Source organism: Chelmon rostratus, chromosome 5 (genome assembly GCF_017976325.1).
Source record: "Chelmon rostratus isolate fCheRos1 chromosome 5, fCheRos1.pri, whole genome shotgun sequence".
Taxonomy (NCBI): domain Eukaryota; kingdom Metazoa; phylum Chordata; class Actinopteri; order Chaetodontiformes; family Chaetodontidae; genus Chelmon; species Chelmon rostratus.
The window spans coordinates 26,618,835-26,632,302 of NC_055662.1; the positions used below are offsets into that span (position 1 = coordinate 26,618,835).

The 13,468-nt window shown below is 39.5% G+C and overlaps 2 protein-coding genes across 2 annotated transcripts; one reads left to right on the forward strand and one right to left on the reverse strand.

Annotated features, from left to right (window-relative positions):
• Positions 1–1,896: 1,896 nt before the first annotated feature.
• hspb11 (heat shock protein family B (small) member 11) lies at positions 1,897–6,236 on the reverse strand. Its single transcript, XM_041936761.1, has 5 exons — positions 6,062–6,236; positions 5,792–5,898; positions 4,297–4,365; positions 4,160–4,203; positions 1,897–4,066 (listed from the first exon to the last, which is right to left on the reverse strand). Exons 1-5 carry the CDS (start codon positions 6,151–6,153, stop codon positions 3,974–3,976), a joined length of 405 nt encoding a protein of 134 aa, XP_041792695.1. The 5' UTR covers positions 6,154–6,236; the 3' UTR covers positions 1,897–3,973.
• A 97-nt stretch (positions 6,237–6,333) lies between these two features.
• Positions 6,334–10,767, forward strand: smn1 (survival of motor neuron 1, telomeric). The gene is made up of 8 exons (XM_041936760.1): positions 6,334–6,454; positions 6,954–7,025; positions 7,114–7,233; positions 7,487–7,678; positions 8,094–8,273; positions 9,805–9,879; positions 10,100–10,207; positions 10,493–10,767. Exons 1-8 carry the CDS (start codon positions 6,407–6,409, stop codon positions 10,547–10,549), a joined length of 852 nt encoding a protein of 283 aa, XP_041792694.1. The 5' UTR covers positions 6,334–6,406; the 3' UTR covers positions 10,550–10,767.
• Positions 10,768–13,468: the final 2,701 nt, after the last annotated feature.

The window sequence follows — 13,468 nt, forward strand, 5'->3', positions numbered from 1 at the left end:
CAGGTCTTGTGATGTGAATATTTGTTATATCCACACCAATGTTGTGTTTTGCACCTCAAAATACATCATTTTGAGCAGTCATCCTTGAATTCAGCGCAGAAAAGTCAATATGCAAACAGACAGAACTGAGATTAATATATTTTCTAATATCATCTGTACGTACGCTGGAGCTTGTAAAATTCAAACTTTGTGTTATGAAGAACATTTCAGTGATCATAAATTCATTCTGCATGGCAGTGCAGTTACATGTGTCAATTCAGGTGCCATATTAAGTCCTAATTTCACTTATACAACAACAGTAAATCCACTGAACAGATATGGATGCATGAAGCTATTTTCCATATGAACACAAACTTCTGAAAGTGGTTACTTGCAGTTCAGGCTGACTGTGTTGATGAGGTCTTATGGTTGTGATCTACGTGTCTAATTTAATTTTCTACGCCTCCATCTACATACTTGATCAGAGATTATGAACGCTCTGGATTAGTGGACAGCGTCACTGCATTGTCTGACTGTGCATGAAACAAAGTTTATGCCTGAACCATACTGGGGATGGACCATTTATTACACTATCAATATGCCATGTTAAGTCCTGATACAGAAATGCATATAGTACAGTAAGTGCTGGAGAACACATCTGACAGATACAAGGGCAAATGCAAATGTTGGGATTCACTTTGTTTTCTGTGTGTGTTTAGCAAGAGAGAGAGATGGATTAAAGGGGGTTGGACAGAATACAATAAAAGTAAATATTTCAAGAGAAAAACAAAGGAAACAGGGTGATTTCCCAGTAATGTCTATCTCTCTCCATACATTGTTCATCTAACTTTGTGAGAGTTAGCTGGCACTGCTCCACTTGGAGACAAACAATCCTTCCTCGCAGCAGCCACGGCCATTTGGCTCTACTATTTTGGAGCTATTCCACTTCCCACAAGGGCAAAGTAGTTTGTGAAGCAAAAGTTTAACTACTCCACCCACTCAATACTCAGGGGCTCACATAGACTATCAGGCAGAAATATATGCACACACTGCTGTGGTCAGGAACGTCTGGCAATCTCTGCAATGAGGCAGCTTGAGATTACTCAGGTAGCCACCATTACATTACATTACCACAGCATGTCACGAAAGATTCGGAGGCAGACAGACTAAGTGGAACTCTAAGGTGAGGCGCTGTAATCAGTGGCACTCAAACTGAGGTGACTGATAAGTGTTTCACAGCCCTCGCTCTGGGACTCAGGAGAGAAAAGTGGTCAAATAGGGATGTAGCAAAAGGACAGTCGACACTGCAGCTATGGTAAAGATGAACATTTCTTGGAATTCAATCAACAAATATCAAACATAGGGCGACTTGCAGATCTTGGGCAAAAAAAAAAGCCTCAGTAAAACAACTGGCACACTGCGTTAGAATTGGAAAAAGTACCAACAAACAAGCTATGGTGCAAAGGCAGGTGGTTTAACAAAAGTTGGTAATTTGTGCACCAGTGCTCATTCTAACACCTCTGCTAATTTACTTTTTTCTGTATACTAAAATTGTTTTTCTCAAAAAGTAAATTTTTCATCTATTTCAGCACACAGACGCTTTTTGTGGCTCTTTTTGTCAGAAGGAGACTAATGTTCATATGTTTTGTTTGAATTATTACTAAAACTGTCCTTTAATGCACTCCATGTTGAAAGATGATGGATGTTGATTAGGTACGGCACACCAGAATGAACAATGTTGCAGCTATAAATGCATAGAGGTGCTCGATTTTGAAAAAAAAAAGGTTGTCAAACACTTAAAATTCATTACATAACTTCACAAGCAAATGCTGGATTTAGAAATAAACATGAATGCTGTTGATATATATTCAAAGCTGTCAACTGCACTCTTTGTCAATCCCTCATTATCATTCTCCATTCCGCTTGGACTTAAATAATGAGAAGATTGTTTTCCTCTCCCGTCTAATCATCTAATTTCAGCCTTTATAGCATTTCCTTCCTCACACAGAAGCTCTTTCCAGCTCAGCATCTGTCAAAACTAAGCTGATTGGACCAAATCAAAACTGAAATCAAATTAAGGCCCATTGTCAACGCGCGTGGCTCCGTCACCGCCATGAAAGGGGGACCACACAGAAGAGATAACAAGAAATTCAAAGTCGCTGGTTTGACATGAAAGAAAATAACAGAGCTGGGTGGGTGGTGCAATTTCTTACTCATTAAAAACGTGTAAGAATCATCACCTACACTTACAGGACTGTAAGCAATATATAGAGATGTCCTCATGTGCTTCATGACATAACCATACAGGTACTTCCCCAGCAGAATAGTTGAAAAATAATTTTAGAGGCACATTATGACAATTACGAGACAATTCTAGCTTTCAATATTTGTTTTTCATAAAATCTACCGTTTTCAATTCTGACGTGTAGTGGCAGAGAGGTTTTTGTGGAAGGTTATGATATGCATCTCTTTGAATGGACTCAGCTGAACATACAGAGTTTTGGTCCAGCAGATGTCTCGTGGTGATTGGACAGCAGTTAGGCAGCTGTCAGAAGACACTGGTAGATAATTTAGCTCTGCCTTGCAGTGACATGATAATAATGCACTCATTTCCTGCTGTGATTCTCCTGATCGGCTGACAGTCAAGCACAAAAGAGGCTGAATTCATTAGTAATGGGGAGGCGCGTATGCAAACTTGTTCAACATACAAAAAAGGGATCTCTGGTTAAATATTCAGCAAACAAATTCACAATTTGAACTATTGTAGGAAAAAAAATGTACTCCAAAGAATGGGAGTTTGCACTTCATTTCATGGACCGACCCTCATGTCCAAAATTATAATATATATTCCATACCAGTAAATAATAGATGAGTCAATAACACTGTATCAGTTTCTACCTTGGCCTCATTACTCATTACACACTCACATACTCAAGTATGCTATATCCCAGCTATACCCCTAAGCAATTAGTTGGTCTAAAATATCAGGGGGCTAGTTATTCAGGCATGTATTTCATATTTTTATTGGTTTATTTGGAGCTCTGAATGCAGACCAAGCTACAGCAAACACAGCCTCAGCAAATCCCCAAGCTCCTCTGCAGTCAGCAAAGTAATTGGGGAGGGAGTCCCAAAGGGTCCTCACATAGTGCTGAACCCTTTGCTACTGACAAGTTGAAATGGCAGTGGAGGTAGATAGGAGTATGTGTTAGTGTGAAAGTGTGTGTGTGTGTGTGTGTGTGTGTGTGTTAGTGCGTAAAGGGAGGATATAAGTACAGGAGGTGGCTTGAATACTTTGTGTGAATAGGCCTGCGGTCTTTAGAGGCTCGCTGGATGGCTGGGAAACCATCTGGTTCCCCAACCCCCCAGCTGCATTGCCAAAGGTTCACGATTTCTATGGGGATGTAAAATCTGGCTCATGGGGGGGCTGCACTGATGCCAGTTTAAGCCCCCACTGCCCAAAATTGGTTAATTAACTCTATCTCTCACACAGAGAGAAATTTCCTTTGTATGTAATTCTGCCATTCATCACAATCCAACTATTTTATTCTAAAGCTTTGCCAGCTATCAGCTTGTGAAAATAGCAGGAACAGTTGAATGTGGGATAAAGAAAAATAAACCCCATACGTGACTCCATAACATTAAGAAAGCACAAACACAGACAATGGGTTCAGGCCAGTTTCAGAATTTGAGGTAAAATATAAAAATGTACCTTTCGATCATTAACTTTGTCTGCAACTGCAACTTCACTGATAAGATTAAGATGATAAAGTATATTTTGCCTAGACATTAATTGGTTTTCAAAATCAATTTACCGCACATATTCATGGGATATGCTTATCAGATTTCCAGTTACTATTAGAGTTGTCTGCCAGTGTGTAGGAGGCTGAGCTTATAATGAGATCGTCTCATATTTACAATTATCAAATAATGTAATAAAGCCATATATTTACAAAAAAATATACCACAAGGCCTTAATTCACAACAATAAAGCATGTCAACTTTGTACACTGACTCTGTGCACTGAGACAAAGTGATCATATCCTGAGGTGATGATAAAACGAAGGTGGGTTGCACTGCTTCCATTTAGCTGAAAGAAAAAAAGACAAGTAGTTTTTTTTAATCGATTAACTCTATTCAATCATAGTATGTTTTACATAATTATGCTTTCATTCAGACTTACCGAAATAGCATTTGACTGAAGATGCCCCTCTGTATGTTCAAATTCTATAAGACAATCACCTTGTTAATGCTAATGCTCAGTTCTTTGGCATTTAAACTAAATGTGCAAACAGATACTGTAGGTGGAACCCCCCTTACCTTTCTTTGTAACAGACTCAAACTGAGAAGCATTTTGTGAGGTATTCTTTTCTATCTTTAGATGCTTGACTGCAAAAGAAAAAAAAACAACCATATATCTATAAATATATATATAATCTCAGGTTTTCCAATAAAATATGACAAACATTTTTGGTCTGGTACTGATACCTAGGAAGAATTTTATTTTGACAATGAGCATGGCAGTAGAATTAAGATTTGGTAAAATGTCATCATGTCATGTTAGTCCCAACAACTATAGGATGGACTGCTATGAAATTTTGTACAGACATTCATGGTCCCCAGATGAGGATTCCTAATGACATTGGTAAGCCTTTTTCTTTTTTTTTTTTTTTTTTTTTTTTGTTCACTTTTCCTCTAGCGCCACCATGAGGTTATCACTTGTGGTTTTGTGTAGAAATATATCAACAACTGTTGAATGGATTTCCATGAAATCTGCAACACACATTCAACCTCCCACACGATGAAGTGAAATCAGCTTGTTAATCCTCTGTCTTTCCATCTAGCACCACCATCAGGTCAAACTTTCAATTTGTCCAATACTGGTTTATAACCAAATACCAGTAAAACTAAGGACATTGCCATGAGTCTCAGAGGTACTTTGTGCTTGCAGCTAATCAGAAAATGTTTGCATGCCAGTATGTTAAACTAAGATGCTGTATATGGTAATTATTATAGATCAGCATGTTAGCACTGTCACTGTGTGCACAGCCTCACAGTGCCGGTAACATGGCTGCAGACTCTTAGTCTTGTTTATGCACATTTATTCAACTCAGTCAGCTCTTGTCCAATATCTTAAAAATGAAGTCAGTCATTTCTGACCATGTAAATCACAGTTTTAGTCACATATATGATCAAAGAGTTTAATGAATAGATACAATAAAAAACTCAAAACTCAAGTGTTTCTCAATTGGTCGGAATTGATATAAGCCTCTTTACTTGTGATTAAAAACACTACTGAGCTTAAGAAATACAGTAAAGATGAAAGACAGAAAACTTTGTCTTAGTCTTAAAAAAGCATTTGGAAGTATAGACTGTGATTGCACATGGCTTCAATCTAAAACACAAGGCAGGCAGAGTAAAGTGTGCTGACAGCTGACCATACATGTACTGTGTTAGGTTGCAATTTGTTTTCAAATTTTTAGTACACTGTGTTTAAATGTTAAATTAGGAATGTCCATACTTAGGAATATTAATTGTGATCCATAAGTGTTTTATATTATGAAATCAACTATTAACATTAGGAGATGTAAGATCTATATACAATTTTAATACTATCAAAATGAGTAAGTTTATCTTAACAGACTAGCTTTTATTCAATTCATGTATTGAGGAAATTGATACGACCTGTGTTTTCAGTATGTCATGGGGGACTTCAAGACAGATAACGTTAAATGAGATGTTAACTCTTTGCTGGATTTCTCAAACTAGTTATTTTAAAGTAATAGTACATATGTCACCATTATAGTTTACAAACCATTGTAGCTGTCCACTGTCACAGAAGAAATCTTCGTGGGTTCAGGGAAGCGAATGATGAACTCTTGAGGAAACATACCGGTGGACATCCAAAACGTGTTGGTGTTTCTGGGTGAAAGGGGACAAACAACACTAAAATTAACATCGATCTGGTTAGGTTGGGATTCAGTAGCACTGAAGAAATTGAACGTCTGACATTATCTTTCACAGTAGCGACAAAACCGTTGGCGGTATTTCAGAAACAACTTAAGCTAGCTAAGCTAACACTCACCCGTCAGTGATATTTTCTGGTGGGTGATTCTCGTCGCTGGATGTAGCGACGACAACTTTTGCACCCAAAGAACTCAGAGAGGACTCAATCATCTTCAGAAAGTCACACGGCAAAGTACCCGATGATTTCTGGTGGAGGAAAACAACAGCAACTTCGGTAACGATACACAGCAATCTGTTTTGTTTACGCCGGAGACGCCAACTATCAGAGCTACCGTCGTTGCCACGCCAACCACTGCGTCGCAAGATATATACGTGATCATTACAGTTCTACGTCACCATTTCCGACGCACGTTGCTCGTTGCTTGTTTAGCAATTAGCGGTTAGCAGTGAAATCTGTCTTTACATGGCGAATGGATGCGAAGACGTGTTGTTCATGCGCGGAGCTGGGCAGGTTAGTAATTTTGCACTACTGAGCACAAGATGACAGTACATGTAAACTTTTGTAGGCTGTTACAGAATTGGTTGATATGGTGTGCTAGGAAGCTAAGCTAATTACAAATCAACGCCGAGTACGAGTAAGTTGGGTAACAAAGAGGACAGGAATTGGAAACATGAACCTAAAATCCACAGTGTAGATGACATGTTTCTTTAGTCGACATATTGTGATACGCCGGCTTGGAGAGACGTAACGTGAATTAGCCTTAGTTGCACAAAGATGCTGCACTTTGACTTCCTGTTCCATCCTTTCCACAGTGTAGGGGATGCAAAGATAAACATGTCAAGTTAACTGCAAGAATTAGCTGCCCTGTAAAATCGGCCCGGAGAATTAATAAGAATAATATCAACAGAGTCCACAATACTAATGCACCTTTTCTGTCCTTTTTGAAAGGCTTATGAAAAATTCAATCTTTCATTCCCAGAGGCTTTATTTCTGTTCTTCTCTTTTCCAGAGTGATGATTCGGATATATGGGATGACACAGCATTGATAAAGGCTTATGACAAGGCAGTTGCATCATTCAAGGTAAATTAGGAGCTCTGCAGTGTATATGCACATGACGCATGTATGTTTGTTTTGCCACTTATGTCTCTGCTCTTGCTTTGTGTTTCAGACTGCCCTAAAAGGCGAGGATGAGCCTCAAGCCTCCAAGAAAAGCCAACCTGGAAAAAAACGCAAGAATAACAAACGGAACCAGAGCAGGAAAAGAACCAATGCACCCCCAGATAAAGAGGTGTGTAACTGGAACTAAAGACTACAGATAAATATACATACATATTTACAGACAGTCTGTCGGGGTCTCAATGACAGCACTGGGAATCATAGTAACAGTTCAGTTTCTGTGTTCAACAACACATTTCAGTGATCTATATTCGTGTTTCGTCCGCCCCTTTCATTATTCTGGATTTGGTTAACTTCAGACCAGGAGACAAAGAAGATAGTTTGGTTGCACTTTGACTTTTATTACTATTTACGTTGTGTCACAGTGGCAGGTTGGGGACTCGTGCAGTGCTTACTGGTCAGAGGACGGCCAGCTCTATGCAGCCACCATCTCCTCCATAGACGAGACGAGGGGCACTTGTGTAGTTGTTTATACAGATTACGGCAACGAGGAGGAGCAGAACCTTGCAGACTTGCTTTCAGAGATTTCTGAGGGTGATGCAGAAACCAATGCCAAGGTAAAGCAAACAAAACAAATTCAAATTATATAGTGATTAGGAAATACAATGTGTTTCTTGTATTGTATTAGATCTGCATTGTTGTCTGTTTAATTAACAGGTTAATGATCATGTACGTTCCATCTCTGGAGTTTGTTTTATTTTGGCGGTGTATTTGTATTATTTCCTCAAGTCAAATGCAAAAGGTATTTTGTCACGTTCAAACAGCAGAATTTGAGAGCATGACTGAAATATCTTACTGTAAAAGGTTTTGATGTCAGTTTGTCAGAATCGAAGGAAAAGACTTCTTTCCAGACTGGAAATTTACACTCTCAATATTAATAATTGTTGCTGAATTGTTTTGGTTGGATTTAATTGGTATTTAAAAAAAGAAAATGATGAATCAAGACTAAAGCAATCTGTCTCTGCAATTCAGGTAAATGGGGCAGAATCGTCAACAGAGGAGAGTGAAAGGTCAGCAACACCAAACCAACACAAACAGCAGCCCCACAGTAAACCTCAGAAGTCCAAGGCCCACAAAGGACCTCCTCCTATGTGGGCTTCTGGTTTCCCAGGGTTTCCTCCAGGCCCACCTCCCATGCATGCATTCAGACCGGTAAGAAGAATGACTCAGTACCTTTCCTCATTTGTCAGCAATGTAATAGACTGTAGTTTTTTTTTTTCTGTAATCCTGCTAACTCATGAACAGACAAAAAAATTGGACTAGGAACATCACCCCTTTGGCAGACTTAATCATTGTTTGAGATAAAATGTTAAAGCTGAGATTAAATTGGTTTATGCTTCATACATTCAGTGAGTTCAGCTCTTTGCTGAACATTAATAATACAATAAAGTGTTTATAGCGTGAAAGAAAAACTCGAGCATATACATTCAGCTCTGGAGTATTATTGGATTGCCATAAATTGAACTAGCCTTTATGATAATGGGTTTAAACTCTGTTTAAAGTCATAAAAAGAGGAATACAAAAATGTGTTTTCAGAATGACATACAGGTTATTATCATCAGCTTTCCTTGCAGGTCACACTTTATATACACAGAAGCTGCTGAGATTATAAGAACTGAATGACTGCGCTTATTTTATTGAATGCAGAGTCCACTAAAGAGGGTTGTTTTTGTACACTACTCCTGTAAAATTGAACAGATTTAACCCAAATATTCCTGATCTTTGCTTTAAGTGCAGTGAATATCAAGGTACTCTGTATCATTGCATATGGGAGTGTGAGGTTATTCAAAGATTTTGGAGTATGGTGACACAGTATATCTCACAGTTGACCTCTACCCTGATTCCTCTAAATCAGCCATGTCCAAACTATTCCATAAAGGGCCGTGTGGCTGCAGGTTTTCGTTCCAACCAAGGAGGAGCACACCAGGCTGGACTCATTTAATCAGCTGATCTCACTTTTCAGCTGATAACTAAGGGATCCCTTGATGTTGATTGGTTGGCTTGGTGTGCTCCTCCTTGGTTGGAACGAAAACCTGCAGCCACACGGCCCTTTATGGAATAGTTTGGACATGCCTGCTCTAAATCCTAAGTTGTGTGTTTTGGGTATCTATCCAGCTAATTGCTCTCTACCTGTTAATGAAAAAAAGGTGGCAAGTCTTTGTCTACTACAGACTAGGCGCTCAATCGCCCTGTGATTGACCCTCAGTATGTGGCTGAGTAATCTAATATCAACTCTGGCTTTAGAAAGACTCACCTATGCTATCAGGAATAAAACCTCTGAATTTAAAGACATTTGGGAAAGATTTTTAGAGTTTATTAAACATGGCGATATAGAAGATGCTTTGTAAATTATAGTATATAATTGTGAGGAGATGTGAATTTTTTATGTACCGTTTGATATAAGTAAAGGTTGAAGGTTATATGCTGCCTGTTCAAGTGGGGAAGTTTTGTTGTTTGTTTATTTTGTTATGTGTCTTTTGATTAATGTGTATTTGACTGCTACATGACTATGTTTATTGTGGAAAATTCAATAAAGACATGTTTTAAAAAAAAAAAAAAAAAAAAAAAAAAGGGTTGTTTGAGCCATTAACATCCTTTCCAAAATGATCTGTGCTCCTATTTGGTGTGACTGAGATCACCGTGTGTTGTTTTCAACCCTTTTTTCTTTTGTATCCTCTGTCAGGGGGGGAGCAGACGATCTGCTGGTCATGGGCCTGTACCTCCTTCCTGGCCTCCCATGATGCCTTTTGGGCCACCAGTGAGTTTGAATATATCTTTACACTAATTACAAAGACAGCAGCTACTGTTTAATTTGAGTAATGGGGTCTGCAATGTACATGTAAAAGGCACATATTTACTCATCCAGCTGGTAAACTGAGAAACAGCCGTCAGTTTAGCATGTTAGTGACAGACCACAAGCATTGTCAGCTTTCAGCATTGTGATCACACTCGCTCTTCTGTTGACGTCTCTGCCTCAGATGATCCCTCCACCTCCACCCATGAGCCCTGACATGGTGGATGACGAGGCCTTGGGCAGCGTGCTCATCTCCTGGTACATGAGTGGATATCACACGGGATACTACTTGGTACGTGCACAGCAGCTAATCTATTTATTATGGGCTGTAAAGGGGGATTCACAGCTTTTATTTACAGCTTCATTCTCTTGCATTATTTAGTGAAGAGCAGTGGGAGTATATTGTAATGTGGACGCTGTTTTGCCCTTTTTGGTGAAGTTACTCCATTTTTACTGTCATGCTTCTTAACCAGAAGAGCCTTTTCATCAAATGCATCCAGCTTCATAATAAGTGGGAGTCCTTGATTTTTTTTAAAAGGGAAGCTATATTAACATCATAATCTTCTTTTTTATACAGGGGTTGAAACAAGGACGCAAAGAAGCTGCCAATTGGACGAAACTGCACCACAAATGAAATGATCAAGTCAAGATTTCATGGTGTCAGTTACTCAGGGCATCACCCGGAGCGGCAGTCACCCTCCCTGTTTTGTCTGATGTGTGTTCTTCTTTTTTCGAGCAGAAATGTTATAAAATGAAGTGTACTTGCTGTGAGCAGAACGTACATCGGAGTTCAAGGACGAGAGTTTTGTATTCTTTGTAAATAGATGAAATAAAGCATTTCAGAGCACTTGATAAGTCGCTCAGTGTTTTGTTTTTATTACGCTGTTGGATCAACACACTGTTGTAAAATGACAATACTGGGCAGTACATATGTGTAATTATAGCCATTTTTTCATTCATAAATCTATTTTTTTCTATTTCTCCCATTTGTGTTACTAATAATCTGAAGGGGAAATTGTCCCCTGGAGATTGGATAATGTATATATGACAGACTCAATTACGTGTTGTTGTAATGGCAAGTATTGTCCAGCAGAAGTCAGACTAGTATAATGTATTTACGTTACAGGAAAATGTGGCCTGAATACATAATAGCTTGAGTTTAAATCTGTAGAGAATCACAGCCATACAGCCAGAAACACTCTCCACTCTTAATTGCGTGTCTGCTGTACACTTGTGTCTCTTGGCATGCTAAGAATATGATTGCAAGCCAGACGTAAGTCCTGCTTTATTCCCTCTGGTGCATTCCACACACTTAATTCAAAGAGTCGTTCCAGTATATGCCTTGCATTTGAGCTCTCCGCTTTCCCTGAGGTGTTCCCTCGAACACGACCCGATATAGGATCGCATCCATCATAATGTTTTTCAACTCGCATCAGATGGGTGCATATTTCAAGGAGATAGTAGGCAAGGTTTGTGACACGTTGGGCCAGTTGTGCAGATAAACATTGATTCTTAAAGTTTTTGAGACATTAAAATCATTGAAACACATTTTTTTCTTAACCTCCTCTATACTAGACGGTCTCAAACTTGCAAGCCTTAAATGCTGACATTGGAATCGTCACACTAATGTTTTATAATTGTGTGGAGTGAGTGTCTGAGCTCCGTTGCCGTTAGTTTGTGTCTTCACACCCTTGATTTAATTTATTTTCCCGAGCTGTCCTGAAATCCGTTCCTGGAATGTTTGAGGTTTAATAATGTGAGAGCAGTAGAGGAAGTGGGGTGGTTGCAAATACTGTATGCAAGAGTATATTTAGAATATAGAAAAACACATGTAATTACAGTGGGAACGGCCACAATCATTCTGCTCAGCCTGTAGCGCTTTCATTCCATGAAAAGGAAACCAAACTGATTTCCCATATTCTCGACACTGGTGATTTGCTGCCTGCTTACACCCACTCCTCTGGTTCTAAACTGGTGGGCAACTGATCATATACTCTGTGTGTGCGTGAGGAGAGAGAGAGAGAGAAACAACAGGATTTTGTGGTACGATGTAACAGCATGATTGTCTCCTGTTTTTTGTACCATGTGATCTTCCTCCAGCTGCTCGGCTGCCATTGCTTTCTGAGTGAAGAGCGGCCCCTTTGTTTGTGTACTGACTGTGGTCGGCGTTTTATAGCCCACTGTAACTGTGCCAGTGTCGACTGCTGTATTTGATTCTCACTGTAGCAGTCACTTTTGTTTTCGCCTGTTTGTGTGCATCTGTGTGGGCAAAAAGAGGGGAAAACAGGAGAGAAAAGAGTGACGGCAACAGGAGAAAATGTAGTCTCTGGGGTTTACAAATAGAATATGCACTATAAACGAGGGGTGATAAACCAGACCTATCTTTCCCCCACAGATGGGTTTAAAATCTGCCACGGCAAAGCCTGCACATAAGCCCATTGCTTGCCTGACTCTGCAGTAAACTGAGCTGCCCAAAGGGCTCGGTGGATCCCAAAGAGGAGTTAAAAAGGGGGTCAGACCTAGCTTGGGAAAGCACTGTTCCCCTCTGTGACTGTCTACCCCCTACTGACCAGAGCAGCATGAGGCATGTAAACATAATCTGCATTTCACATAGTCCCTTCTAGGAAACAGACAGGCATCCAAGTGAGATCACATTGCTGCATGAGCTACAGCGCCTTCAGCTATTTACTCAAGCTCCCGACATCAACAAACATCCTGCTTTTAAATAAGAGACTTGGGGGGAGATTAGAGAAACGAGCTGCACAAGCCCCTTTCCCTTTTTCCATTGAGATCGCGCAGCACATTGAAGAACTCCAGTCATCATTACATGTTTAAGATTGGGGCGCAAACAACATTAACCCCAACAGAGGTGAGCAAGTGTTTTTTGAGACAGGAAAAGATAAATTTGGACTATTAAGCACGAAAAGTGGATTGTGCTAAATCACTGGATTAAAGTGTATGCAAGACTTTGTCTCACAGTGAGCAAAGTGCACCAAACTGTGAAGTAATCATGCTGAAACATAGATTGAAAATGCAACACTATTTATATTTTTCAAACAACACAAACAAGCATCTGCAAACAGATGTTAAATTTAGACTCTATGATGGGAGACAGATTCCCCTATTAAGGCTGTTTGAGACAAAATAAACAAACCGTGCTCACCATCACAACATGATACCATGATTCCAGAGGGTGGAATTTCAGAGTTAATTGCAAACCCAGTGTTAATCATTAAGTTGTAAATAGTAGGAAAATCACAGTGAACAATTATTGAGAGTGAGCCTTTTGATTCTGCTCTATTTAAAATATCCAAAATCTTTGGATAGATTCAGGTGAGACAGTGGGTCATGGCCGGGGTTACACAGTATCTGAATTTGCAGGAAATGGAAAAATAGAGCTGCGTCGAACACTTTTTACGCTTTTTACCACAGAATTGGTCTTGTAATATCAAAGCTGACCTGGTCGAGTCATCGCTGAAAAGTGGAAGAAATGAAAGTATTCTGGCATTGAAGCATTTCAGGCAGGATGTACAAACTATCGGCCGGTATGAGG

Coding starts and splice junctions, on each gene's coding strand:
- smn1 (XM_041936760.1), top strand. CDS start 6,407: ATGGCGAATGGATGCGAAGACGTGTTGTTCATGCGCGGAGCTGGGCAG. Junction 7,234..7,486: donor ATGCACCCCCAGATAAAGAG/GTGTGTAACTGG, acceptor GTTGTGTCACAG/TGGCAGGTTGGGGACTCGTG. Junction 7,679..8,093: donor ATGCAGAAACCAATGCCAAG/GTAAAGCAAACA, acceptor TCTGCAATTCAG/GTAAATGGGGCAGAATCGTC.
- hspb11 (XM_041936761.1), bottom strand. CDS start 6,153: ATGATTGAGTCCTCTCTGAGTTCTTTGGGTGCAAAAGTTGTCGTCGCT. Junction 5,899..6,061: donor CCAGAAAATATCACTGACGG/GTGAGTGTTAGC, acceptor CCTTTCACCCAG/AAACACCAACACGTTTTGGA. Junction 4,067..4,159: donor TTCAGTCAAATGCTATTTCG/GTAAGTCTGAAT, acceptor TTTTTCTTTCAG/CTAAATGGAAGCAGTGCAAC.